The sequence below is a fragment of the Microtus pennsylvanicus genome, chromosome 10 (genome assembly GCF_037038515.1).
Source record: "Microtus pennsylvanicus isolate mMicPen1 chromosome 10, mMicPen1.hap1, whole genome shotgun sequence".
Lineage (NCBI taxonomy): Eukaryota > Metazoa > Chordata > Mammalia > Rodentia > Cricetidae > Microtus > Microtus pennsylvanicus.
The window spans coordinates 72,801,030-72,827,730 of NC_134588.1; the positions used below are offsets into that span (position 1 = coordinate 72,801,030).

General features: G+C 41.5%; 1 protein-coding gene across 4 annotated transcripts in view; it reads left to right on the top strand.

Moving 5' to 3' along the window:
- Znf385d (zinc finger protein 385D) overlaps positions 1-26,701 on the top strand; it is an 899,443-nt gene that overhangs the window by 784,750 nt on the left and 87,992 nt on the right. For all 4 annotated transcript variants that reach the window (XM_075988657.1, XM_075988660.1, XM_075988658.1 and 1 more), the window contains one exon: positions 12,200-12,362. In XM_075988657.1, the coding sequence (XP_075844772.1) occupies positions 12,200-12,362 (163 nt within the window). The remainder of the gene's footprint in view (positions 1-12,199; positions 12,363-26,701) is intronic.

Sequence of the window (26,701 nt, forward strand, 5' to 3'; positions counted from 1 at the left end):
ATCTTAAAATACTTTCGGAAACCCTATGTTCAGTGTTGCTCTGAGCTTCCCTGCGGCTTGACTCACTAAATCATTTCTGAAGTTCTTTTGTTGTTTTAACACATTACATTAGCTCATTACAGCTGGATATGTAGTTGGAAGTAGCATCTGTTTATGCTGCTATAATATAAAAATTACTTACCAGTAACAGAATAAAGAGCAATTTACAAAGCTAATCATATTTATGTACTGTCTACAAAAAGTAAATTGTTAATATATGCCTAAGGGGGAAAATCATTTGCTGGTTTAAACAGTAGAAGTAGTAATATTAACAAGCATGGCTAAGAAAGCTCCTGTATTTAATGTTCTTATGAAAATATCAAAGTATATTCATTGTTAAACATACTTTGACCCTGGTGAACTCAAACAACTTAGAAATTCACTAAATATTATAAGCCATCATATGTTGTATTTTTTAACATTTGTAAAATGAAAATTTATTAATTTGTGTTTGGGGAAAGCTTTTTTGTAATTTATTTATCAGTACCAATTTCAACTATTCCTGAAAATCAATAAATTCAGCCCTGGTTTCGGTCCCCTGCCCCAGAGCACTGAATATACTTTTAGCAGAATAATTGAAAAAGTGAAAACTGACTTTGAAGATGTGAAAAACATAAAGCAAAAGCTTTAGTTTTAGGGTTTGCATGAAGCTGCAGTTTGCATCTTAATTCTTTATTTGTGGGATGAGAATGCTCAAATGTTGCAATTACTACTGTTCCCAGGGTCTAGAAGAGGATCCCTTGGACTATGATGCCTTGGGTGTGGGGGTAGTGGTTAACTTCATGATAGAGCATTAGCCTAGGATGTGCAAGAAATAGGTTCAAGCCTAAGTACTGGAATAAACATTCAACCAACTAACCAAACAAACAAACAAACATGGTTCATGGCATGCTGGCAAATTTCAGTGGAAGGCTAGTGCTCACAAGCAACCACTTCCCCAGCTTTTTTCCTTGTTTTTCTTGCTTTTTTTTCTTCATTAAAGGCAGGTCATTGACTTTAGAATTTCTGTTCTTCAATGAAAGTCATAGAAATTCATCATAGAAACCAGAACTTTTTTTACTAAAAGAGCCATACAAATCTAGAATAATTTAAACATTCTCCCAATCTCTTTGGGTCAGAGTTGGTCATTCCTAAGGTCACTATTCTAACAGTAGACCATAGGACTCTAATTCCCACTGAGTCCTGCTCATTCTGGGGGAAAACAAGTGCTACATGGAGAAGCTAAAAGACATCTGAGCCTAAAGGCCTTCCTGCTTGCTCACACAGCTTCTTGTCATGAGTTCCAAGTCTTTTTGTCTGGTGAGGCAGCACTCTGACTTCACTCTTCATCAGATCTATGCCCCAAGGTAATGCTTTGCCCAAATCATTGATTAGCCATCTCATAACATGCCAAATTTCGATTAAACCGATCACTATGCTCCTCTTATTAATATCTCTTGTCATTAGCACTGCATTGGCTTTGACAGAAGCTCTCCCAGTGTTTCTCCCCCACAAGAGTTTTAACACTTCTCCTTATGAAAAACTATGCTTTACCAACTAGCCCCCTACCCTTGGAATCTGAAGAAACAGAAGCAGAAGTCATACCGCAGAGAAGATCAGATGGTGGCTTCTCTTCCTGTACTTATCAGGGGCAGAGAAAAAGACCCACATATCATTAAATTTCCTCTCCTGGATGCCAGAGTGAGATCTATTCGGCAAGCATAGCCTTATTTCAGACATGCTAATAATATTCATTAAGTCATCGCCCATCCTGAATTTAGTCAGCCCTTGATTAGTGCTCCTAGCGTGCCTTCCTGCTTTTGACCTGCCCTTTAATAAGGTTCCTTCAAAAGGCTAATTTCATCTGGTGCAATTTTCACTCTGAGAGAACAGTCTTACTGCCTGGTTTTGAGGACACCTCGTTGTAACCTTTTGTAGCTAGGGTTTGTCCATTTCATTTCATGGTTCTTATAATGGAACTTTAAGTCTGAAATTGGCCTCCAAATAACAATGCCTATTCACTACATTCTACTCGGCAAGGACAAGTGTATGTGATGGGGGAGAGGGGAACTTTCCTAGTTAACTAACTGTGGTGTTAGGCTGAGAAGAGGAGAGTTTACTATGGTTGGCATCTGAAGATCAAGGGCGAATGCGCTTGTCCTCTAAGAAAAGATTTTTGTAAAAGCAGCTAAGTGCTGAAGTGTGCTTTAGCTCACTGAAAGCCTTGTAAATATGTAGCCATATAACTGTCAGCTGGAGTCTGAGTTCATTCATTTAAATGCTGCAGCTGACCGGGGATTGGTTTCAATGTTTAAACAGAAAAATATCTTTAATTTGTCTTACAAATGGCATTTCTCAGGGACTTCAGTTACCATCTGTTGCTGATTAATTCCCCAATTTAGCAGCAGCCTAGACTTCATCTGTAATCTCCAGACCACATACTATAATTATGTCTGGTCCACAGTAACTGTGCAGTGAGTCCTTTGTAAATAAATGACCAGTTAGAAAAAGAAATGAGTATGTGTGAACCCCACCCACAGGATTACAGGGTTTTGGGGTTATCTATGATAGCAACTCGTCATCTTTTCATACAATACAAAAGATCTACAGAGACCCACATGGTGTTCAACTCTGACAAAACAGCTGGATGATATACAGAATATCATTCTGTAGGCCCAATAGATCTTACAGATAGATAATCACACACTTTTGAGACTCGTGTTTGAGACAAGATCTCTTAATGGGCAATCGGAGGGTTTAAACTCACAGTACTTTCACCCTGTGGGCCATAACTCCTCTGGGGTTCCATATCAGATATTTACAGTATGACTCATAGCAGTAGCAAAATTATGGTGTTGAAGTAGCAACAATATAATTGTATGGTTGGAGGCCACCAAAACATGAGGAGCCGTATTAAAGCGTTCTGCATTTAGGACCGCTGAAAAACACTTCTCTAGAGAGATAGCTTAGTGATTAAGAACTCTTACTTCTCTTAACCTGCTGCTCTTCCAAGGAATCCAAACACGATTACCAGCTAGAACTCCAGCTCCAGGGGAATTTGGTGTCTCCTCCTGGCATCTGTGGGCAACTTCACATACCCCCACACAGACACACATACATACACATAACTAAAAAGGAAAATGAATTAAGAAAAAACAGTTGGATTCATTTATTTCAGATTAGCCTTTCTACAACATTATAGGAGGAAGCCTTTCCCAAATGCTTACATATAGAGACTGATCCCCTCCTCTAAGGGCTTCTCCTCAGGAAATATAAGAGCTACATTACTATGTGGATGGACAGGGAGGAAAAGTGATTATTGATGTCATAATGTCTTTATAGTTTTGGGCATTAAGCATTCTATATGAAAAATTTCCCCCTATTTAAATTTCTGTGTATTTGAAAGAATTTGGTGTTCCAGATAACCTTTAAACATAAAGCCATCCTTGCAGCCATCAGTGCATTTCCTGGGAAGGGGGGAGGGAACTATTATTCACTAAAAAATTTAAAAGCAAACCATCTCCAAATTATCCCTTGGCTACATTCTACGCGAAGAGAGTGCTCATAAATAGCACAATTTGTGGTTCACGATAAGCTTCCTCCCAGAGAAAGGGAGGAAAGTTTGTGTTTGTGCCAGATGCTTTGCCTGCGCTAAGTGCCATAAAATTCCCCTGAAGTGTGTTCAGCAGACAGGGCGAGGTGCCAACCAACAGCAGAGAATGAAGTTGAACCCTGCACACACACAGAATCCACTGAGACACCATATGCATATTTCCATTTAAAAATCAAAATGAGAAATTAATTCAACATGCATTTAATAGGCAAGCGTTTAGAGACGGATAGTGAATTCTAGAGACGGAATGGGCAGCATTTTGAGGTCTACTTTCTGTGGCCAAATTGGGGCAGACATTTAACCCTCTGTACTAATGACATAAGTGATGTAATGGATATCACTTCTAACCCAAAACTAGAGCAGATGCCATGTCAGTAGGCAGTAAATATACTCCAGGCAAGAGCAAACCAGTCATAAGAGCTTGAAAAAGATTTCTTCTTGTGGCATTTTTCTTTATAGAATTAAAAGGGGTGGGGTGCTGCTCATTTATCTCCAGTGTGAGTGTTTTTTCCTTGCTGGAGATGACATTGTAACTAGGGTAGGTGTGGATTACAGACCAGTTAGAGATCACACTCATGTCATTCCAGAGTACAAACACCTTATGGCAGCTTGACCCTGGGACATAATTAGATTCACTGCCTCTAGTTTGTCTCCAAACTTTAGATACAGAATGTCTCATTCACAACATGAGCAAAGAATTGGACAAGCATCCCGTGCACTGACTGAATAGTTAGATTTCTCTGATTTTTTCTCCATTCTTCAAAAATCTGGATCATTTTCAGTTTGATCTCTAGAGTTAATACTCACTAGAGACATCTGGCCACAGCCCAAAGTCGATGAGAAAATTTAGCCAGAGAGATGTCCCTCCAAACAGATATGACCTTGAGTACCAGTTTCTAAATCCCGTCATGATTCCCTGCTCCTAGTGAGCTCTCCACTGTGATTTGCTAAGGATGCAGCCATGTGAGTTCGACATGCGCAGATACTGTGGTTTTCTCCACAGTAGACAGCAGGAAAAGATTCTACATTCAGTTTATCTTACTCAACTAAGTACTGTGTTGTATAAGGCAGAAACATGAGACTATTAACTGATTCATGCGTTGAGATCATGAGTTTTGCAAGGCACATGAACCCATCTCATCAGATTTTTTCCAACTATGTAGCAAAGCCCAACAAAGTATTTTCTTTGTTTACAAAAGTTTCTCAAGTATCTGGGAAAATAAGGCACAGCCCTTCCTTTTTCTGTAGATTTATTTAGATGTTTCCCGCCTTGAATAGTGGTAGTGGATGACAACCACTCTTGTGATATTACCTTTGTTTTCAGTTCTCATGGTTGCTACTATTTGTTTCTGTATTGGGGTGCACAAAAGAATGGAATCACCCATCATGTGAATTCACAAAACACACTTGAGTGGATCACCATGTGTGATTTTGTACTTCTGTACACACAACTATAAAAAGTCATTATTAGTAGAGTCTGCTACTTGAATTCTAAACTATGCAGTGAGAAGACACAAATCATTAAATATTCTATATGGGAATGTCATTACAGACCTCAAATGGCAACCTTGTGGCCTTTTCCCTGTTGTCTATGAGAATTGATATGCATAGGTGTAAAATACAGTACTCCACTATTCTATATTTAAACTTCTCCTTCAGTGTTTTATTAAGTAAATCAGCAGAGAAAATACTGCCCTGGGGTTTCAGAGTTGTGTTTGTGTCTTTGCCACCCAACAACTCCCTTGATAAGAGAAAGAAATGCATACATAATTAAAGAGCATAGACGTGGCAAACTCTAAGTCACATTGCCACAGGTAAAATGGAATAAGACACTTCTTTGCTATAATGAAGTTCCAAAAGTCGTGGCACAGTGCTTAGCTTTTGCTTACTATTATTATTCATTGTCATCATTATTATTCAATATAATTATTATTTATTATCATAACAAGTCACGTTCCTCTAGCTGCCACAACTTGGGCCATAGAAAAGCAATAGAATATATATAATTGGTGAAAGTAATGGTGTCAGAGTTCACTATGCAACAATAATTACCTTAGACGGGAAAAGTAACATCAGAAAATGAAAGGAAGAAACTCAGGCGACATCACATAGGAGGGTTAGAACAGACTCAACTAGAATGGAAGTTTTTCAAGGTAACTTGGTATTTTCAGTTCATCTCTCCTAGACAGAAGGTTCTAGACATAGGGCTGTAGATAGGTATTGATGACAGAGATATAGCTAACATATATACATACGAAGTCATAGACATGGACCCTATGATTGGCATCAGAATTTATTCTTTGTTTTTAACCTAGTCTCACATACCCCATGCTGTATTTGAATTCCTCACCCTCCTGTCTGTACTTCCTAAGTGCTGGAATTTATGGCATGTATGCATACTTTATTTTTACTTTTGTTTTATTTTTGGTTTTATTCTGGTACTTGAACTTACATGCTCAGAGATCACTCTAGCACTGAACTATATTATCAGTCATCTTTTTTTTTTTTTAAATTTTGAGATAGACTCTGTGTTACCAAAGCTGGCCTTGAACTCACTCCACAGAGAGAGAACTCACGTTCTCAGGCCTTGGATTCCTGAGCAGCTGAGATTACAAGCCACATGCCCCAAGGCCCAAATAGGAAGGAAATACATTTCTGATAATGGTTCACTCCTGGTTCTCACTGATACTCAGAGTGGTCTGAACCTCTGTCTAGTGTTTCCAACTTCTTGGCTTATTAGCCCAAGAGCTGAAAACTGGCTCACACAGATTTGCCAAAGAAGCTGGACAAACTTATTTGAAGGAAAATGGTGGCTTAGTTGATAGAGTAAGATGCTATCTGCTTTGCTGGTGACCATGGAAGTGAGGATCCCCAAGGACTCTGATTACTGCTCAGATCTTCATTTTATTTTATAGGGTCCTAGAGAATGAGAAGTCGGTCACTAAGAAGCGTGGTTTGGGTAGTTTTCTATTTTGACTGGTAGATTAAGTCATACATACATTGTTCCTGCTCTATGCCTTTTCCCAGTTTTACATAGGCATCATATAGGAGATTCTCTCTAAAAAGTTAAAAGTGAATATAGTTGTCTCACTGAGCATGCCCCCCAGATGAGTTCAATCATGATCAAAGTTGCTAGGTACAGTCTTTGGAGAGTGGCTTGTGCACATGGTGCATGCAGGTGCAGGAACTAGACTGCTAAGTGCATTATCACAGAGGCCCGTGATCCTAACTCCAAGACAAATGGAAAGCCTCAGGGAACTAAGCTGCTACCTGTGCTTGCCATCTCCATATACTGTCTATATTTATGGACAGAACTATTTAACCTTCAAATGATTTTTCATCGATGATTAAAAACTCATACTTTGGAGATGCGGACCTTAGAAGATTTAATAATTTGAGTCTGTGGAATAAAGTCACCACGGATAGACCGGAAGTAGAAAATACAAACAAGCTCATTACTTGCACACGTAGTAATACAATAAGGCTCGAGGTTGTCGGTAACTACAACTTGGAAAGCTTCCTAAGTTATGAAAGTGAACAGGAGTTTGGGTTTTGGGAAGCAGTGATGATGAGTTATGGGATGGTAAGGAGATAGAATACAGGGAAAACAGAAAGCTGTCTTATTTCTCAGATAGTTATCAGCCTAAGCTCTCACTGTAGATCATAGGTCAGAACCTTCCTGGATGAGGCAGGCATTGATAACCTTCAATCTCCTTTCTTTGTAAGAGTGACAGGGAGGATAGGCAAGGAGAGTGGGCTGCGTGACTAGGTCTTCACTGTAAGAAATGCTCTAATCAAATGCCATAAACTAAGAGCAAGCATGCCGCTGTACTGTGTACATAAGGAGGGAATAAAGCCAAAGCACCATTGTTGGGTTGTTGGTCTCTGTGCCCTAGCAGCATTTTTGCGAGAATGAGTTCCTGGAGAAAATTCATAAGAAAATGCTGGTATAAATCAGAATTACTCAACAGGCTTATGCTACAGTCAAACTTTAGGCCCTGTTAACAGGATCTTACTCTGCCATCCCTTCTGCTCTCTGGTCCCTTCTGTTCTCTGTTGCTGTTGAATGAATTTAAATTTTTATTTATTTTTTACTCTGTGTGTGTGCATGTGTGTGTGCGCACACGTGTGTGTGTGTGTGATTTCTATGAGTACACCACACACCACATGTGTACAAATGCCTAAAAAGGCAAAAGAGGATGTCAGAAAGTCAGATCCTCTGGAATTGGAGCTATCAGTCATTGTGAGCAGCCTGGTGTGGGTACTGGAAACCCAACATAGGTCCTCTGCAAGAGTAGCAAGTATTCTTAGCTGTTCAGCTGCTTCTCCATTCCCAATTGTAGAATTAATGCAGATGCTTCACAGGGAGCAGTGTAGACCAGAGGCGTTCCTAGGAACCACTGTAGGCACTCTGAAGGGTTGGGGGCCTTTGCAGAGGAAAACAGTCTCATAGCTGGGAGTGGACAGAACACCACTGTGCTGATCCACATGTTCTGCTAGGCTTTCTGTTTCCTGCGCTCACAGCTTCTCAGAGGGCGGTTTCCTTGTTCAGGTAATAAACAGTTCCTTTGGAGAATACGATAGGATGTCCTTGTTCTTTTCCAGGAGGCCTCCACTAGACAGTAATCTTATGATCTTCTGGGTACTTCAGAAGGTCAAGTTTCCACCCAGAGCCAGAGATAGACTCAGATTCCATTCTTTGGAGCAATCAGCAGGGCTGCTGTTTTGGCTCCTTATTTTACAAGGCTCTGATTATGGGAGAGGTACCCATCTTCAGTGACCACAGTGTTCTAATATTTGACTATCTGTATAATAACCTGCAGTCCTTAGAGTTTCTGACTCCAGATGCCTAGAACAGACACCGAGGATGTGCACTCTACCAGGTCCTTACGAGTGCTAAGCAGCATGCGGTTCTTGTTATCACAAACTAACCAAGACCACATGAGCCTCTCCACATTGATTCTTTATGGTAACCAGGTATACATGCTTACATAAAAAATCTTAATTTTTGAGAATCACACCAAATAAAAGTTTAAGGAGCAAGTTGTAAAAGTATACAATGACAAGCCATCATCAAATCTCCTAGGGTGTCAGGGATGCAGGGTTTCTCTAAGTAGCTTTGGAGGTTGTCCTGGAACTCACTCTTTCAAACAAGCTGACCTTGAACTCGCAGAGATCTGCTTGCCTCTGCCCCCGAATGCTGGGATCAAAGGTGTGTGCCAGCACCATCCAGGTGCTGGTGTTTGTTTTAAGAGATGACTCCCCTCTCAAGTGTTAGCTACTTAAAAGTTAATTGTATCCTCTTTGGAAACTGAGGTCTGCTGGGGCTAACAGAGAGCTTGAAATATGCGTGATAACATCTGAAGATGAGGAAAGCTGGGATAGCACTGAGAAGCAGGGTACAGAGGCCACACTTAGAATGGTATCATCCCTTTATGCAGGACATGCCTCTGGGATGACATCTGTTAAGCTCTATGATGCCATTTGCTAGCTCAAGATTCACATCAATGCAGCGATTTCTGTGACACCATCAGCTTGCTGTTATAGCATAGTTCTGCTATATTGGCTTCCGTGCATATGATTCGTCTTCACTTACAGAGGACAGAATCCTGAAATCATCTCAATTATAAGCATATTTGATGATGACATCATTTGTGTTTAAAAATAGACATTTGCTTGTCTCTTCAGGAGTCTCAGTTTCTCTGATTGATTTAGTTCAGAAACGGACTGATTACTACCCCAAATAGCCTCATAGGAGACAAAGTACACTGGTATATAGCAAGATTGCCTTGCATCTCTCTGCCTCAAAGAGCAGATGAGGCCCCAAATAAGCCTTGGCCAAGTGATGCTTTTGAAAATCTTTTAGAAGCATGCTGCTCAGGCTTCAACCCTGCCAACGGTGACACAGAGAGATGAGCCCGAATACCTTCTGAAGTCAGTCACATGCCCTAAAGCATAAGGCGAGTTGGTTAGATTTCCACTTTCACACAAGCCATAGCATCCATGAATCAAGTCAGACAACGCAATTAGGGTCAGTAGGTATAGATTAGAGCCTTTCTACCAGGATGCCCAAAGGATAGTTTCCAAACTCCACAAAATGTCAGTTGAATGAAATTCAAAATATCTCGGATGGGCATGAATCTGGATTCTTTTTCAAATCTGTTCCACCACCTCCATTGTCAGCATGCACCTGCTCACACCCAGCTAGCCTTTTCGCCTGGCCTCCAACACTGTCCTCCATCACTCTCAAATTCTACACACCCCGTACTGCCCGCAGCTCTTTACACCTTCCCACCTTTTGACTCTTTCTGTCCCACTTAGACAAGTCTTTGTTGCCTAGTAGGGAAAACGTAGGTAATCTGTCACCAAAGTGATTAACGTGGTACTTCAAGGCTAGCACTTGGGGAACGTGACTGTGAGTATGCCTTTAATTGTTATGTTTCCAATCTCATCCTGTCAGATGCGTCAAGCAAGAGCCTGCCAACTCCAGTGCCTTCTGTCATTCTCTCCTGGCTGAGTCTTCCTGAGCCACCAGTAAACCTCAGGCTTCTACTCCTGTTGCAGAGAAAGACTCGTCTTTCTTTGGGGACTGTGCTCACTCTTTGCAGGAATTCTTTTGTAGAAAGAGTCTTCATTTCAAAAGCAAAATCATTCACCTAGGCTATATCATGGAAAATCTCTCATCCCCTGAAAATGTATAATTTTCTAGGATCTTTTAACATGTATACGTTGAAACTGAGCAATGGCTGCAACACACCTGTAACTCCACACTGGAAAGACTGAAACAAGAACAGCCTAAGTGTGAGGCCAAGGCCAACATGGCCGACAGAGTGAACTTGTCTCACTGTTTGAAATATAGATGCATTTGAAGACATAAGTGGAGACAGTAACCTTGATTAAAATTCAATTTTTAAATATGTATTACTAAAACATTCCTGTCAATCACTAGGGAAAAGCACTTTGTTTTAAGGGATATTATGTAGCAGTGATCTGAAGAACACATCCAGCTCCCATGTGCATTTAATCTGTTATAGTATGCGCTTCACTTGCAGTGCAACATGGGGAATTGAAAAGTAGAGCCAGGCAGAAAAACAAAACAAAGTATTCTGTCAGAGCTGCTTTACCCCTTAGGATCAGGGCAATGGAGCCTGTCACTGACGTCACAGTTAACTACAGCATGGTTGAACTTTCTGTTGGATTCACACTATGTCTTCTGGTGTTCTGTGTCATTAGAAATGTGTACCTGGTGCATGAGTGTGCTCTCTGTTCAAACTGTTTCTAATATAGAGTTTCCTTATCCAGTGCTCTTTCAATAAAGGTACCTAGGCCTTTGAGGACATTTTATCAGAATGATGCAAATTAAGGTGTAGACTATTTGTTTATTTATTAAAATCTATTAAAATAGATGACCCCACCTGCTCTAATTGATATAATGAAATCATTGCCATTTTTAATAGGAAAATGGAACATGTAGCTTAATATGCAATAGGAAGTAATGAGTAACCCAACAGATGCAGTAGACTTTCAATGATGTTTATAGAAGTAATCCTAAAAAGTTTTGTCCTGCACAATGTTGGAATCTAATACTCTCCTTGTTTATCCATGTACCACTTCAGCAAAGGCTTTTATCTTTTCCATGAACATTAATAAATTTCAGAGCAGATGACTTTCTGCTTCAAGTAGTGTGTCCAAAACTTCTTAAAAAGAGTTTGAAGAGAATACGCGAGGGGAGATGCTGCAGGTCTATAAATCCCAGTCCTGAGAAGGCAGAAGCAAGAATGTCTCAAGTTCCAGACTAGTGGTAGCTATGTAGACAGTGGCTCAATATCTGCACCCCTCCCCCCCGGTAACAAATAGCAGCCTTAGGAAATACAGATTGCCTTTAAAACAGAATCTCAGAAACCACAGATGAAAGAATAATCATTTCAGGTACTTAAGAGCCACAAAGCCTCCTAATCATGACATTAATGCTGGAGAGAAACATCGCCTAGAACTCCCTAAGTAAGCCCTGGGAGGAAGCAGAAGGACAAAAAGAATCAGGAAATCCCCCTGCTTCTCCAAGCCCCATTTAGACTTCAACCCTGTGTTTGCTTTTGTGTTTTTAAGTTCAGCCTCCTGAGTGCACACATCCTCAGTTATGTAAAATCTTGTAGACCCAGTGAGTGAATGTTCCTCAGTCACATTGGAGAAGGAGAAAAGATGCTTTGTGAACAGAGTAGGTGAGAATCCCTCTGCTAGAACCTTTGTTAGTTCTTCCTTGGAGCCCAGCATCTCTGCTGGCAGAACAAAGGCAATGCAGGTATAAATTCTTACACCCCCACACTCTAAAAAGAAAATGTTGATGTGTTAATATTCAGTTTCTTAAGAGAAGCAACTGGATATTTCTTCCTTCTGCCTCTTAGAATTTAATTCCCATTGCTTTATACTCATCATTTTAAGGACCTCCCTGTCCAGCATTAAGCATGAATGGTACCTGTTATTGAAAGAGAGTCTGTATTTGTGGTAATACAGAGAATGCCAGTTTAGAAATGAGCCTGATTGCATGGTTCATTGTGTTCTCCTTTGTAGAGCCAGGCTGCGGCCCACTACAAAGGCACGAAACATGCCAAGAAGCTCAAAGCACTGGAAGCCATGAAAAATAAGCAGAAATCAGTCACTGCCAAGGACAGCGCAAAGACTGCCTTCACCTCCATCACTACCAATACCATGACCACCAGCTCTGACAAAACAGGTTAAGCAATGATCTTTGTTGTTGTCCTTCTCATGGTTTGGGGGTTCCCTTCTTTGTCTAACCCCATGTCTGTTCAAGTATGTGCCCACTACATCAACTCACTCTGGAATCCATCTGTGTGATGGTAATTGGTCCCTTTCATTTTCCACAACCCTTATGAGGATCGCTAGTTTCCTAATGGATTTTGCATACTGCAGTAGTCTAATGGCTGTTTAGAGAGAGCCAGTTGTTTTGATTATCTGGAAGCCAAGGTTCCCGCTTTTTCAGGCATGGGTTTTGTGTATGTCTTCAACAATTTCTGCGCAATAACTGCATGAGTGATTGGTCTAGCCTTGAACACACAGCTAAATCTACTGAATGAGTGGGGCAGAGCTGGATGGAGCCACTACTACCCCTAGGTTTTACTTGCATAAATTGCAAGCACTGCATTGTTTTCAGTGTGTCTATGTGCTTGCGCTCCTGATAGCGGGGTAACCTTCCTTCTGCATGTGCAGGTAAGTGTTCTTGATGCCATTTATTCTTCTTAAGGATCTTCACCAAAAAATAATGGCCTGCTGATTGGCTACTGGGTTAGTGTGAAAATGACCAGCTTATTCACAGCCAAGAAGCTAGTGGGTTTCCCTAAGCCGACATTTAAAATACGAGAGTACAGGTCCTTGGAATTTACTAAACAAGTAGTCCTGCATGATTTGGGGACAGAGTGGTAACAAACTGCTTACTAGAGAATAAACTTTGGAAAATAGGGGCTAGTGAGACTACTTGCCTCCCGGAGTGTACAAATGGTATGGGTAAGAAGTAAATGCCTATATCCTCACTTATAGGGCTTTTGTGTATATACATAAAAATATTGAATGCTTAGCAGGAGAACAGATTAAAGTAGTTGCATGTTTAATCCTTGGGGCACATACACAGTACTCCAGTGATCTGTGATTGAGGATACTTCCATATAGATCTAAACGGGACTGTACATTTTCCTACCACGTTGAGTGTTCCATACCAACCTGCTATGGATGGGTATCCCTGACCCTTCTCTAAGAGTCTGTGTGCATCCCACAACTGAGGCTGCAAGCATCCTTCCCCTCCATTGCTGGCACCTGATTTCTTCTGTTGTAGATTGTAAACGATCATTTTAGTGACGCTCCGGTAGGTTCCCTTTGTTGTCACCATTTGTCTTAAGGGTGAGTAGGCTGTTGGTGTTGGTGCTTATCCTTTCCCTCCTTGGGTTTCTAGCAGAAGAGTGATGTTCTACATTTTAATGAAAATGTAGAAGGTCATGGTAAAAGCATTTGCTTCTTCTCTCACCTTTAAAGCCTTACTGCTTGATTTTGGTGGCTGTAGAGGAATGGGCCATGATTTCTGTTGTCAAAAAGCAGTGCAAGAATGGGTATTCCCAGTGCTACACTTGTCATGGAGAAGGTACAGATAGTTTTCTAATGCAGAGAAGATAGTGGCTGGGTGAAGAAAGAGGTGAGTATGATATTAAAGATTGGAGTACTATTTTTAATTACCCCAATTTTCAGGCATCAACATTGAAAAAAAATATATAATAATTTTTTGAATGAGTAGTCTTTTTTAAAAAATATTTTATGTCTTAACTCTCTCTCTCTGGTGTGTGTGTGTGTGTGTGTGTGTGTGTGTGTGTGTGTGTGTGTGTGTATTGTGTGAGCATGTGTACAAGTGCCCAAGGAATCAAGGAAAGACTTCTCAGTTCTGTTGCTAAGAATAAATACCACGCCCATGTCAACTCTTATAAAGGAAAACTTTTAACTGGTACTTTTTTATGGTTTCTGAGATTGAGTGCATTGTCATCATCGTGGAGAGCGTGGCGACACACAGACAAGCATGGCACTGGAGAAATATCTGGGAGTTGTGTATCTGAATCTGCATGCAGCGGGGAGAGAGAGACTCTAGGCATATAGTGGGCTTTTGAAACCGCAAACCCATCCCCAGTGACACACTTGCTTCAACAAGGCCACATCTCCTAATTCTCTCAAATAGTGCCAAAATTAGGCTCAGAACTAGTTTTCTAGAGCAGTTAGATAGTTGTCAGAAAAAAGGGGGAGGGGTTGGACTTTATAACCAAAATTTGTGTGTCTATTAAGAATATGAAATCAGAACTCTGCTTTTCCGGCACAAGAATGTTGTAATTTGTCATATTGTCTATATATAAAAAAGTTGAAGTACATTAAAACACATTTTTCTGATTTCACCAAGTCATATCAATAAAAATAATTCAATTATGTGAATACATTTTAAAATTATGAAAGGATGAATGAACTAAACAAAATTGGAAGAAAAAAACCCCTAGTTTAAAAAATTCTCAGATCCCCTAGGAGAACAAAGAGAAAAGCAAACGGAACTGAAGCAGGTGTGGGGGAGCAGAGCAGTGGCAGGGAGGGGACAGGTGTGGGGGAGCAGGGCAGTGCCAGGGAGGGGGCAGGTGTGGGGGAGCATGGCAGTGGCAGGGAGGAGGCAGGTGTGGGGGAGCAGGGCAGTGCCAGGGAGGGGGCAGGTGTGGGGGAGCATGGCAGTGGCAGGGAGGGAGCAGGTTTGGGGGAGCAGGGCAGTGCCAGGGAGGGGGCAGGTGTGGGGGAGCAGGGCAGTGGCAGGGAGGGGAAGGTGTGGGGGAGCAGGGCAGTGCCAGGGAGGGAGCAGGTGTGGGGGAGCAGGGCAGTGGCAGGGAGGGGGCAGGTGTGGGGGAGCAGGGCAGTGGCAGGGAGGAGGCAGGTGTGGGGGAGCATGGCAGTGGCAGGGAGGGGGCAGGTGTGGGGGAGCATGGCAGTGGCAGGAAGGGGGCAGGTGTGGGGGAGCAGGGCAGTGCCAGGGAGCGGGCAGGTGTGGGGGAGCAGGGCAGTGGCAGGACGGGGACAGGTGTGGGGGAGCATGGCAGTGGCAGGGAGGGGGCAGGTGTGGGGGAGCATGGCAGTGGCAGGAAGGGGGCAGGTGTGGGGGAGCATGGCAGTGGCAGGGAGGGGGCAGGTGTGGGGGAGCATGGCAGTGGCAGGGAGGGGGCAGGTGTGGGGGAGCAGGGCAGTGGCAGGACGGGGACAGGTGTGGGGGAGCATGGCAGTGGCAGGGAGGGGGCAGGTGTGGGGGAGCATGGCAGTGGCAGGGAGGGGGCAGGTGTGGGGGAGCAGGGCAGTGGCAGGGAGGGGGCAGGTGTGGGGGAGCAGGGCAGTGGCAGGGAGGGGAAGGTGTGGGGGAGCAGGGCAGTGCCAGGGAGGGAGCAGGTGTGGGGGAGCAGGGCAGTGGCAGGGAGGGGGCAGGTGTGGGGGAGCATGGCAGTGGCAGGGAGGGAGCAGGTGTGGGGGAGCAGGGCAGTGCCAGGGAGGGGACAGGTGTGGGGGAGCAGGGCAGCGGCAGGGAGGGGGCAGGTGTGGGGGAGCATGGCAGTGGCAGGGAGGGGGCAGGTGTGGGGGAGCATGGCAGTGGCAGGGAGGGGACAGGTGTGGGGGAGCAGGGCAGTGGCAGGGAGGGGACAGGTGTGGGGGAGCAGGGCAGTGGCATAGAGAGCGGCAGAGTTGTAGGAAAGCAGGGCAGTGTCATAGAGAGGGGAGATGGTGTGGGCCTGAATCTGAAGGTAGATGTAGGGCTGTAGCCATTGTCTCTGAAATATAGCTGTGGGGCAGTCAAAGACTGCCAAGATGGCTTAGCAAGAAAAAGCATTTAACACCAAACCTCATGACCTGGGTTTGAGCCCCAGAGCCCACGCAATATAAGCAGAGAAACAACACCACCATTGGTTGACCTCTGACATCCAAACATGTACTATGGAAAGAATCACAATATGCATCATACACAGGCACACACACACATACACACACACAAGCACACATGTATATATATCATAGGATTTTTAATAAAAAGATAGTAAAAGAAGTTTGAGTTGCAAACCTGCTTGAAAAGCAGAAATTTTGTCACACATTTTCCCTTAAATTCTCAGATCATACAGTGATTAGAAAAACAAGGAAGAACTGTGCTTTCGGCCTAGTGTAAAGTTTTCTTGTGTTTGTGTGTGGGTGTGAATAGGAATGGTCTCTGTATGCTGGCTCCTATATTTGAATGCGCAGGAGGTGGCAAAATTTGAAAGGATTGCCGGGGGGGGGGGGGGGTATGACCTTGTTGGAGGATGTCTGGTCTTGAACAAAGTGTATTGCTGGGGTTGGGCTTTGAGGTTTCAAGGGCCCAAACCAGGCCCAGTGGCTCCTTTTCTTCCTGCTGCCTGCAGATCCAGATGTAGAACTCTCAGCTACGTCTCCAGTACCATGTCTGCCTGCCTACAAGCTGCCATGCTCCTCGCCATGAGGTCAATGGACTAAACCTCTGAAACTAGGCATGTCGCAGTTAATTGCTTTTGGTTATACAAGTTGTTATGGTTATGGTGTCTCTTCAAACCAAAGAACACTAAGACATATATATTCATACATACACACAAGTATACACACACACACAAAATTAAAGACAAAAGAATCCATGAGTTTGAAAGAGAACAAGAGGGATTATATGGAGCACCTTTTAGGCAGGGAAGGGGGAATTGATATAATTATATCATCTTTTCCAAACAACAACAAAACACAAAAGCTGGCCCATTGAGAAAGCTCTGCAGCTAAAATCATTTGTTGCTGACCTCATAATTCATTTCCTAGAGCTACTAGAGTAGAAGAGACCGGACTCCTACAGGTTGCCCTGTGTTGTTCACAGATGCTCCAAACAGGCCCACACTTAAATTGATACACACAATGATACTAAATAAAATATAAATTTAAAAACTGTAAAACTGAAATCGAAAAATTAATAAAAGTTATACCCCAATCAACTTGAAAAATGTTTCTATGCTGTGGTGTACTTTTGTAGAATGAATTATAAATGGCCAGATTGTGTTTTCTGTCTTTGTCCCTAGATCTTTATCATGTTGAGGGCTCTCATTCATTATCTCTTTAAGCAGTCACATGGGTCTGAGTTACACTGAAGTTCTAACCTCCATGTCCCAGTAACTTAGGTAGTAATTAATTATTTTTCTCTCAGATATCTCAGCAGCAGCATTATCTCTTTCTACATGGATTTAACACTATTGTCAGGCTGTTGAAGCAGCCACTAACTGTGACTTGCTAATTCCACATCAGTGGAAAAGAGGGTCAGCTTGTGGGTGAAGCTGAAATTTCACTGTAAGTGACATAATGCATTCCTTTCAGTTTTTACTCAAAAGTCCTAAGGCAAGGCCTGATGACCTTGAGTCAGGATAGGCTCTTCTCTCTCTCTCTCTCTCTCTCTCTCTCTCTCTCTCTCTCTCTCTCCTTTAAACTTAAAATCTCAGTCTGGGGATATTGTACTCACCAGCATGAAAAGGCACTAAACACTAGATTAATCGCTGGCCCTACATGTTTTCTATGAGCAGTTGGGCAAAGTAATTTGGGGGGGGGGTGTTTACAGTGACACTTCAGGGGGTCTTGGTGAATCAAACCATATTATTCTAGAAGCAGTCCACAGGTTCTCATCCTCTGTGTAAACAAAAGAATAACCCCTTTTCCAAAGCAACATATACTTACATCCATATCCTGAAGTCAAGATACCTTTATAACATACATGCTGGTTTAGCTTAGCAGCCCATACAATGAAATGGGTCTCTGTACTTAGCTCCTTCATAGTCAAAAAATCCCAAGAAAACACTATAATATACATAATCCAGGCTCTCTGTGAATTTTCTATTTTGACATGGCTTATATTTCTTTTATAAACCATTTATTTCCTTTTATACCTCTATACTCATTTTCTTCTCTCTTCTAAGCCTATGTACATTTCTCCAATACTATGACTCATATACAGGTATTTTATGTCTAAATCTGTCCTCTTGTGTATCTGTAATTCTTTACTGACTAGGAGGGCTTCTTAAAATGCTAATGAACTTATGCTGCATCATTACTAGGTCAAATACATCTTTGCCTGCTTGCTCCACCCAGTCCAACATTGTGGAAGAGGTCTGTTCACAGCCTCTGACAGCCACATACATTTTCCCGGTTCTAAGTATGCAGCAGATCTATGTCATGCTGCTTAAAAACCCATTTAAATGCTCAGTCTCCTGAAAGAGCCAGAGGTTGCTCTGACAGCATGGCCCAGAAAGCCAACATTTCAAAACCTTGGCTTTTATTCTGCTACCACTGAGTCAGGAAAACCTCTCTTAAAGGAGCCATTCCTCTGCTTGCTTCCAGAAAACAGAACCCACTCAATAAAATGCTGTTACTAAACCATGCTTAACTCTGTTCTTTAGTGTCTAAGATTCCTTATTTAAGCTTTCTCAGGTTTTGTGTAGATTTATTCAACCATGTTGGTGCCAATTTGTTGGAGTAAGGCTGCTAGTTAGTTCCCAATGACTCAGCTCTGAAATAATCACACAGAAACTATATTATTTAAATCACTGCTTGGCCCATTAACTCTAACTTCTTTTTGGCTGACTCTTGCATATCAATTATCCATTTCTATTAATATGTATATCACCATGTGGCTGTGGCTTACTGGCTAAAGTTTCAGCATGTCTCTGACAGCAGCTCCAAGACTTCTCCTTGACTCTCCCTCCTTTTTCTCAGCATCTGGGTTAGTTTTCCCTGCCTACCTAAGTTCTTCCCTAGCAACATTCCAAGGCAGTTTTCTTTATTCATTAATGGTAATAACAGCATACAGAGGAGAATCCCACATCATGAGGTGAATCGGGAATATGTTTTTACTGATTTGTAGAGGTCTGACAGCGCAGGTACTAGGCTTCTGCAGCACGTGGAGACTAGGGTGGCTCCCAGATTTATTTTTTTCAGATACTGCTCAAGCAAAACTCCCACTCTCCCAGGACATGCACTCCTAACATAAAGCATCCTGCTACAAGCATTTTCACACAGGAATGCAAGCACCATCAGGAGGCTCTTTATACATCAAGTGGTTTCTCTCTCTCAGCACTGGCTCAAGATTGGTTAAGAAAGGGATTTTTATCAAGTGTATTATACGTACCAATACACTGTATGAGTAGCAGATCAGAAAAGAGATTGAAAAATTAAAGAAAATGAAGCAAAAGAGAAAAAAACACAACTAACACTTGAGTAGTCTGATTCTAAGATCATTGAATAAGAATCAGTGGTTACAAATTGCACTTTGAGGATGAAATGAAAATAGCAGAAATATACCCAGCTTTTTTCATGATTAAGGATAATGGCATTTTTCTGGTTAGATAAGGTGGATAAAAAATTGGGCACATTATTAAAAACCACTCTTGAGTCATAGAAGAAATGCAGAATGGATTCTTCATTCTGATAACAGTCAATCATCTTCCTTAGTGCCAAGAGTATGAAAGCATTAGGATTTGGTCCTCTGAGCTTCTGCCCTCAGTCTCATTGAGGGGTTGCTGTATGTTGTTGTTGATTACTTTTTCTTTGTGATTCTTTGGGGGCCTGCCATTCAACTCCCAAGTAAACACATGGAGGCTTAGTCTTACTTGTGAATGCCCAGCCTTAGCCTGGTTTATTTCTAGCCAGTTTTTCTTAACTCAAATGATTCCATCTATCTTTTGTCTCTTGGCTTTTACCTTTCTCTCTCTCTCTCTCTCTCTCTCTCTCTCTCTATATATATATATATATATATATATATATATATATATATATACATCTTATTCTGTGGCTTGGAGTGTAGCTGGTTGACTGACTCCTTGAGTCTGCCTCCTTCCTCCTTTTCTCGTTCTCTGATCTCTTGCTTTTCTATCTCCTATTTAATCTCTGCCTGTCAGCACCACCTATCATTTCTCTTGCCTAGCTATTGGCTGTTCAGCTCTTTATTAGACCAATCAGTGTTTTAGACAGGCAAAGTAACACAGCTTCAAAGAGTTAAACAAAGGTAACATCAAAGAATGCAACACACCTTTACATCATTAAAACAAATCTTCCACAACATAAGCAAATGTAACACATCTTAAAGTAATATCCCATAACAGTATGATATCCACGAGGGAAGAGGAGCTGTTGCCAGATAGATATGCTCATGTGTAATTTTACATTGGAGTCTACACACATCTGTGTTTTTGACTATACATATACCTGTATGTTCATGTGAAGGGTAGAACACCTTCTTTCTGCCTCCTATTGGCTTGATGACTTTGCTTTAAAATAAACATATGGTATCCACAGATTAGTAGGAGAAAAGGCACACAAAGGTGCAAAGCTGAGAGAAAAAAGAATTCCCAAGTTCCAGTGATATCTACCAGCTCTACACCATGTTGGCACAGGGCAGAAGAGAAGGAGGGTAGACAACTTAGGCACAAGTAATGCACTTAAATAAATATGACTTTGTTATAGAAGCATCACTGATAACCTGCAACAGAGTCCTCTGGGGATGGCCCTGACTTTTTACTCTCTCCTGTGATAGGTTAGAGTCTTTCCTGGCCAATGAGTGTCTAGAGAAGGGTCAGTGAGCCTCCCTTTACAGATTCTGTTCTTTAGAAGATGTGGAGCTGGTGAACAAAGTACTTCCCTGCATCTACTATTCCCTCATTTGCCCTCAGATTGAAGGCTCAACTGATCACTGGTGTATTTCAGGGCAGTATTACCTGAAATTCTTCAGAGCAAATTCGCAATTGTATCTATGTGGGTAAGTATGAATAAGTGATATGTATGTATGTGTATAAAACTCTCCTCCCCAGAAATATAAAATCTATAAAATAAATAGCAAGCTAAATACACTACTCATATCCATGAAATCTAGCTATCATAATTAAATTTTAAAATGAAATCAAAATTCTCAGTGACTTTATCTTCAGATAAATTGATAATATCTGTGTCTGTGCATCTTCACACATGAGGTCCTCCTCCCATTCTTTGTGCCATTTATATAAATGGATTGAGTGCATATAATCTTACATTATGAAATATTTAAGATGGAAAATACAAATCAATGGCATAACAAAGGAGTTGAACAATGATCAGAAGCTACAGAATGGCTCATGCGCAGCCATGAGATCATGTAGAATAGTGATGAACACCAATGTGGAAAGCACTTTAATAGCATAGTTCTGGTAGATAGGGCATACTGGCTTCTGTGGGGTTCTTAGTAAAAATAAAACTCAAGGACAGGTGGTTCAGTTTAAACCTATTCTTGACTTTATCACCTAGAGTTTCAATCTCCTGAATACGGTGTCCTTCCTTGACTGCCCATTCTCTGCCCCTTTCTCTGTCTCCAGCCCAACAGCATCACTTGAGGATTAGAAGTCAGGACTGTAGAGTAACCCTCCTTTTATCTCACTGAGTGTAAAATCCGGTGTAGACAGGGGCATGTGTTCTTTTTTTGTGTACATCTGCATGGGTGCACAGATCTCTTTCCACTCCTCCCTGATTCCATCTTTAAGGCATTTATGCAAACTCAACCCCAGCAGGCTCTGATACTTTATAGGTTTTTGTTTGTCCACATCATGAAGATTTTACCTCCTTGTAGAACAGCCACCTTAATCTCATCATACATCTTGATCCTAACATCTAGGGGCTGGCAAATACCGATATTCAGAAATAGAACTGTACTATATTTGAGAAAGATTACTTCAAGAATCCTATTAGCAATAAAAACAACAAACTCCAAATATATAGTAACCATTTGAGTGTTCGTAGTCAGTAAATTTTAGTAGCTAAACTCTACATTTGATGGCTTTGCAATACCAGTCTAAGTTATTAACCAGCATAGCTCAGGATTTGAATGTGTGAGCACTGGGCTGAACATTTCCCAGAGCTTAAAATTAAGTTGCTATTTTAATTATCATAATTGCATTCAGATTCATCCTTCAATTACTGTGCTACTTTGGTTTCTAATGAGACTTAAGAATGTTTTAAAAACCTCTATTGAATCAGGTTGACTATCTATTGACCTTCCAGCTGTGACATTGGTAACAGCATAAAGCTGGGGCAGAGGACATAGAGACTCCACTGGGAAGAGTGGCTGCTATTCAGCCAGGTCACAGTTAGCCTCTAGTTGACTTTGCTTTGATTAGAACTGCAGTTTGGGACAGTCTTCACAATGCTTCACTTTATACGATTGCTCAAATAAATCACCCTCGGAGCAGCCAAGGTCAAGGAGAAGATCGGTATCAAGGTACTGTAAAGATGATCCTGAGCCATTTAGATCTCGGGTTCTGCTTTGTTCAGCCTTTTGTTTCCCTAACATTAGGATTTAGTAAAACCAGAAGCAGAAATAAAGCCTGTGCCACCAAACCCTGATTTCCTTGCCGGTAGTGATTTGGGAGTAGAAAATAGCAGAAAAATAATAGCTTTTAAAATCTTTCACAATTGAAACAACCAGTCTGTAGAAAAAAGAAGAAAGAAAAAAACACTGACCTTCACTGAAGTACTAAGGATCAAATCTAGACCCTTGAGGGAGGGAAATGGGAGGCAGTGGGGGGGAAGAGACAGAAATCTTTAATAAATAAATAAATTAAAAAAGAAAGAAAGTCATGTAAGCATTTACCTCCATAATTTTTGTTAGCACTAACTCCAGTTTCTCTTACTGGTTGGTGTTATTATGCCTGTTAGATTATTCAGTGTTGTTCCTCTTATTTGGCATGCCTAAATACCTGCCCTGCCTCTCAAAATCTGAACCTGTCAAAAATGTCTATGATGTATGTCTGCCCTTGATTTACGTTCTTCACATAAGTGATAAAAGCACCCCCAGTGAAGAGGTCTCTCTTGACTATTAACACCGAATTTTAGGGAACATGAATTGCGGAAGATTGTGAGTACCCAGAATGGGGCAAAAATCAGCATTTCCTTATTAATGGAAATGCCACAGATCTGTAATTATCAAAATAGTGTATCTTCTAACTATTTCCAGATTCTAGCATCCTGAGTGATGAATGGACATTTAAGACACTTTTAACAAAAAGTGCTTTGTTCTAGCAGCATCAAATAAAAGTGTTTTTCTTGTGTAATCAAAGACTCCAAAAAGTTGTGTGCGTTTGGGTTACACACACACACCAAATTCTGGGGGGGGGGGGGCGGGGAACTGGAGTGATGGTGCAATGGTTAAGAGTAGTAGATGCTTTTACAAAGGCCCTTGGTTCAGTTTTCAGCACCCATGTGGTTCACAACCATCAGCAACCCCAGTTGTAGGCCATTCAATACTTTCTTCTGGCTTTTGTGGGTACCAGGCATACATCCAGGCAAAATAGTGATAAAGATAATTGAATATGTTAAAAAAATAATTTAACAACTGGACCTAATATCTATGCCTGGAGCAATGTCGGAATAATTTACTTCCCATTGTTCTAAGTCCATGAAGTGCTTCTGTCCACTGATGTTGTCATCTCAATTCCAAATGGAACTAAGGAGCTGGACCTATGGCTCTGCTTAGGAGCACTAGCTGCTCCTGTAGAGGACATTAATTCAGTTCCTACTACCATGTTGGGCAGCTTATAACCATCTGTACCTAGAGTTCCAAAGGACCCCAGTGCTTCTTCTGGCCTCTTTAGGTATCACATATTGATGTATACATATCCGCCTCATAAACACACAGACACACACACACGTACACACACACACAAGAACACATATGCACACACACATACACATATACACACATACAAGCACACTTAAAAATTATAAAATAAGCTGATTTCATTGATGAGCAAATTGACATCAGATTGATTCAGTTTAGATGTAGATTTTAAAGAATATTTCTTTACTAAAAATATGAAATGGACTTTGGTTTATTTTCCTCAAAACCCTTCCCAATATTGTAACATTCTGCACAGCCAGGAATTTCTGGTTTCATCAGCTGTCTTCTTATTCCAGATAAAAAGAGGAACTTCATTATGAAAAGTCACCTCCTTGGCGTGGCTGATGAACCAATTTGCTTTTTAGACTCCTGCTGCACACTCAACTGAATATTAGAACTACAGACACATATGCATGGCTGTTTCCAAGTTTTCTTACTGAGTTATGCTCTCTCTCTCTCTCTCTCTCTCTCTCTCTCTCTCTCTCTCTCTCTCTGTTGTGTGTGTGTGTGTGTGTGTGTGTGTGTGTTTGTGTTATATTACCTCTAGTGTGCAAATCAAATATAAAATTTTACGCCACTGGATTAGGTTGTGAAATGGTACATATCAATTCTCAAAATCAGAAAGTCATCTTTTTGGCTATTGATTGCTCTACAATTCATCTTTCTTTTCTTCAAGGGGCCAGGTAGCAATACGCTCACCTCTGCCATAATGTCATGGCTGCAATACTACTGCACAAAACAGCCATTATCAACACAGATAGATGAACATGTCTGTGCTTCAACAAAATTTTATTACTATAAGATGCCCTAATATTAACTCATAGGACAGGCTTTTAGACTTGAGATTTTCAAATGTTCAGCTACTTAATGGTTGCTTCAATTGTCTAAATATGCACAAATAAATCAAAGTTTGTAGTGGTAGTCTTTATGGCAATGCTGGTGGTTGGCTAAAGTTAAGTAGATGTTCTTCTAGGTATAGGAATTGGTACTCGAGAACTATTAGTGAGGAGAAGCAGCTTCATGGAGTCTCTTACCTCAGACTGTAACCCAGCAAGGAATGCAGTCATGGCAACTACTAGTGACTCTTCGATGTGTGTGGCCTGGGCTTTTTGAATTACAGAATCTCAGTATGTGACAGCCAGGTCAGTGATGAGTTCCTTCATGACCCGGTCACTAATGTCCACTATCCACTCACATTACTTTATTGGTTAAAAATGGGTCAGAGAGGCCGCTCCCAAGCACTGATAATGGAAGGACACAGTTCCATTGCAAAGTGAGCACCAAAGAAGCAAGAACACTTAGGACCGTCTTTGGAAAGTACAATCAGACACATTGAAGATTTAGATTTACATTATTATTACATTTTACAGCAGAACAAACAGCAATCAAATAATAAAACAGAGCATCAAGTTTGGCAGAGCCGCAAAATAGAGCGTGAAGCTAGAAAAGGTGGACACACTGAGAACAGTAACTTATGAAGTCTGAAGCAACGTCCATATTGGTATAAGGCCCAAAACATTTGGGTCATGCTTGCTAAGTTAAAAAAAATGTGGGGGGTAGAGGGTAAACAATATGTTTAAAAGCTGAACAGATAGAAGAAAGGGTCACATTCAGAGACTAAAAGGATAGCAGAGAGTGGTTTGTAAAGTCAAAGAATGGGTTCCCGTGACACAGAAAGCCACATTCTATTTCAAAAAGGAGATTCACACCATCCTGAACTCTGATTCCTGCTGTGCCCCAAGGCTGGCCTGGTACACATGATGGGTCGATGAACACATGAGGGTTTGGGATTGAAAAAGCTAGGATTAACTAGTGAAGCTGATTCCTGCCAGGTGTCACGGAAGCAGTAGCGTCACCGAACTGACTACATTAGCCGGCTGATTTGACATCACACATCCAAAAATAGATGGAAACAGCCCATCTGGGAAGATAAAGTATGAGAAAAGTCTTTAAAACTCCATCCCCTAACTTCTCCCACTTCTGTGCTCAATAAGCCATTCTCTGCATTAACGGCCTCAGAAGAGTGCTTTGGAGCATGCACCTTGATGCCAGAGCCCCGAGACAGCTGCCAGGCCATTTTCATTTTCCTTTTCTCCACCCGGCCTTCACTGTCTATGAACCAAAATGTGCCTATTTTTTGCTCCACCGATTTAATAGCCCCAGGAAAGTTGACAATGTAATCATAGAAGTTCTATCTGAGTGGACTTTTTCCGGTCACATCGCCAGTCTTTTTTGGGACTTTTGAACCCTGCAGATTCTAGGTACGACTAAACCCCTGTAGCTGTTGGTGCAGAGTCTATAGGAATCCATCTCGTTTGTATGTGTATGTGTATGTGTGTGTGTGTGTGTGTGTGTGTGTGTGTGTGCGCACGTGTGCATACGCGTGTTCCTGCATGTGTGAGTTTCTATCTCTCTATGAACTGCAGGAACACTTTACTTATCATTCGCAACATTTAACATCGTTCAGTCTACTAGAAACAACAGAGAGAAATACATGGCCTTGCTCAGCTTTAGCTCCTGAGCCCTCCCCTAGACATTAATAGACTTATACTGCAGATGTGCTCATTATGGACCAGGGCTTTGGGAAGTCTCTCCCAGCAGCAGCCTTGTCCTTTGGGACCAGAAAGCCAATTTTGACTTCTGTATTGGGGTCATGCTTTGGGACTGTTTTGGAAATATTAAACAAATAAATGCTAGAACTTTCCTTCCAGAGAGCTGGGCTGACTGGATTTATGATGCTCTGAAAACCATGGCCTAAGAAAATAGTCCAAGTATAAGTAGAAACTGCACCACAGGCCCAAGTTCATTCCTGTCCTGAACTCCTGGATGTCAGT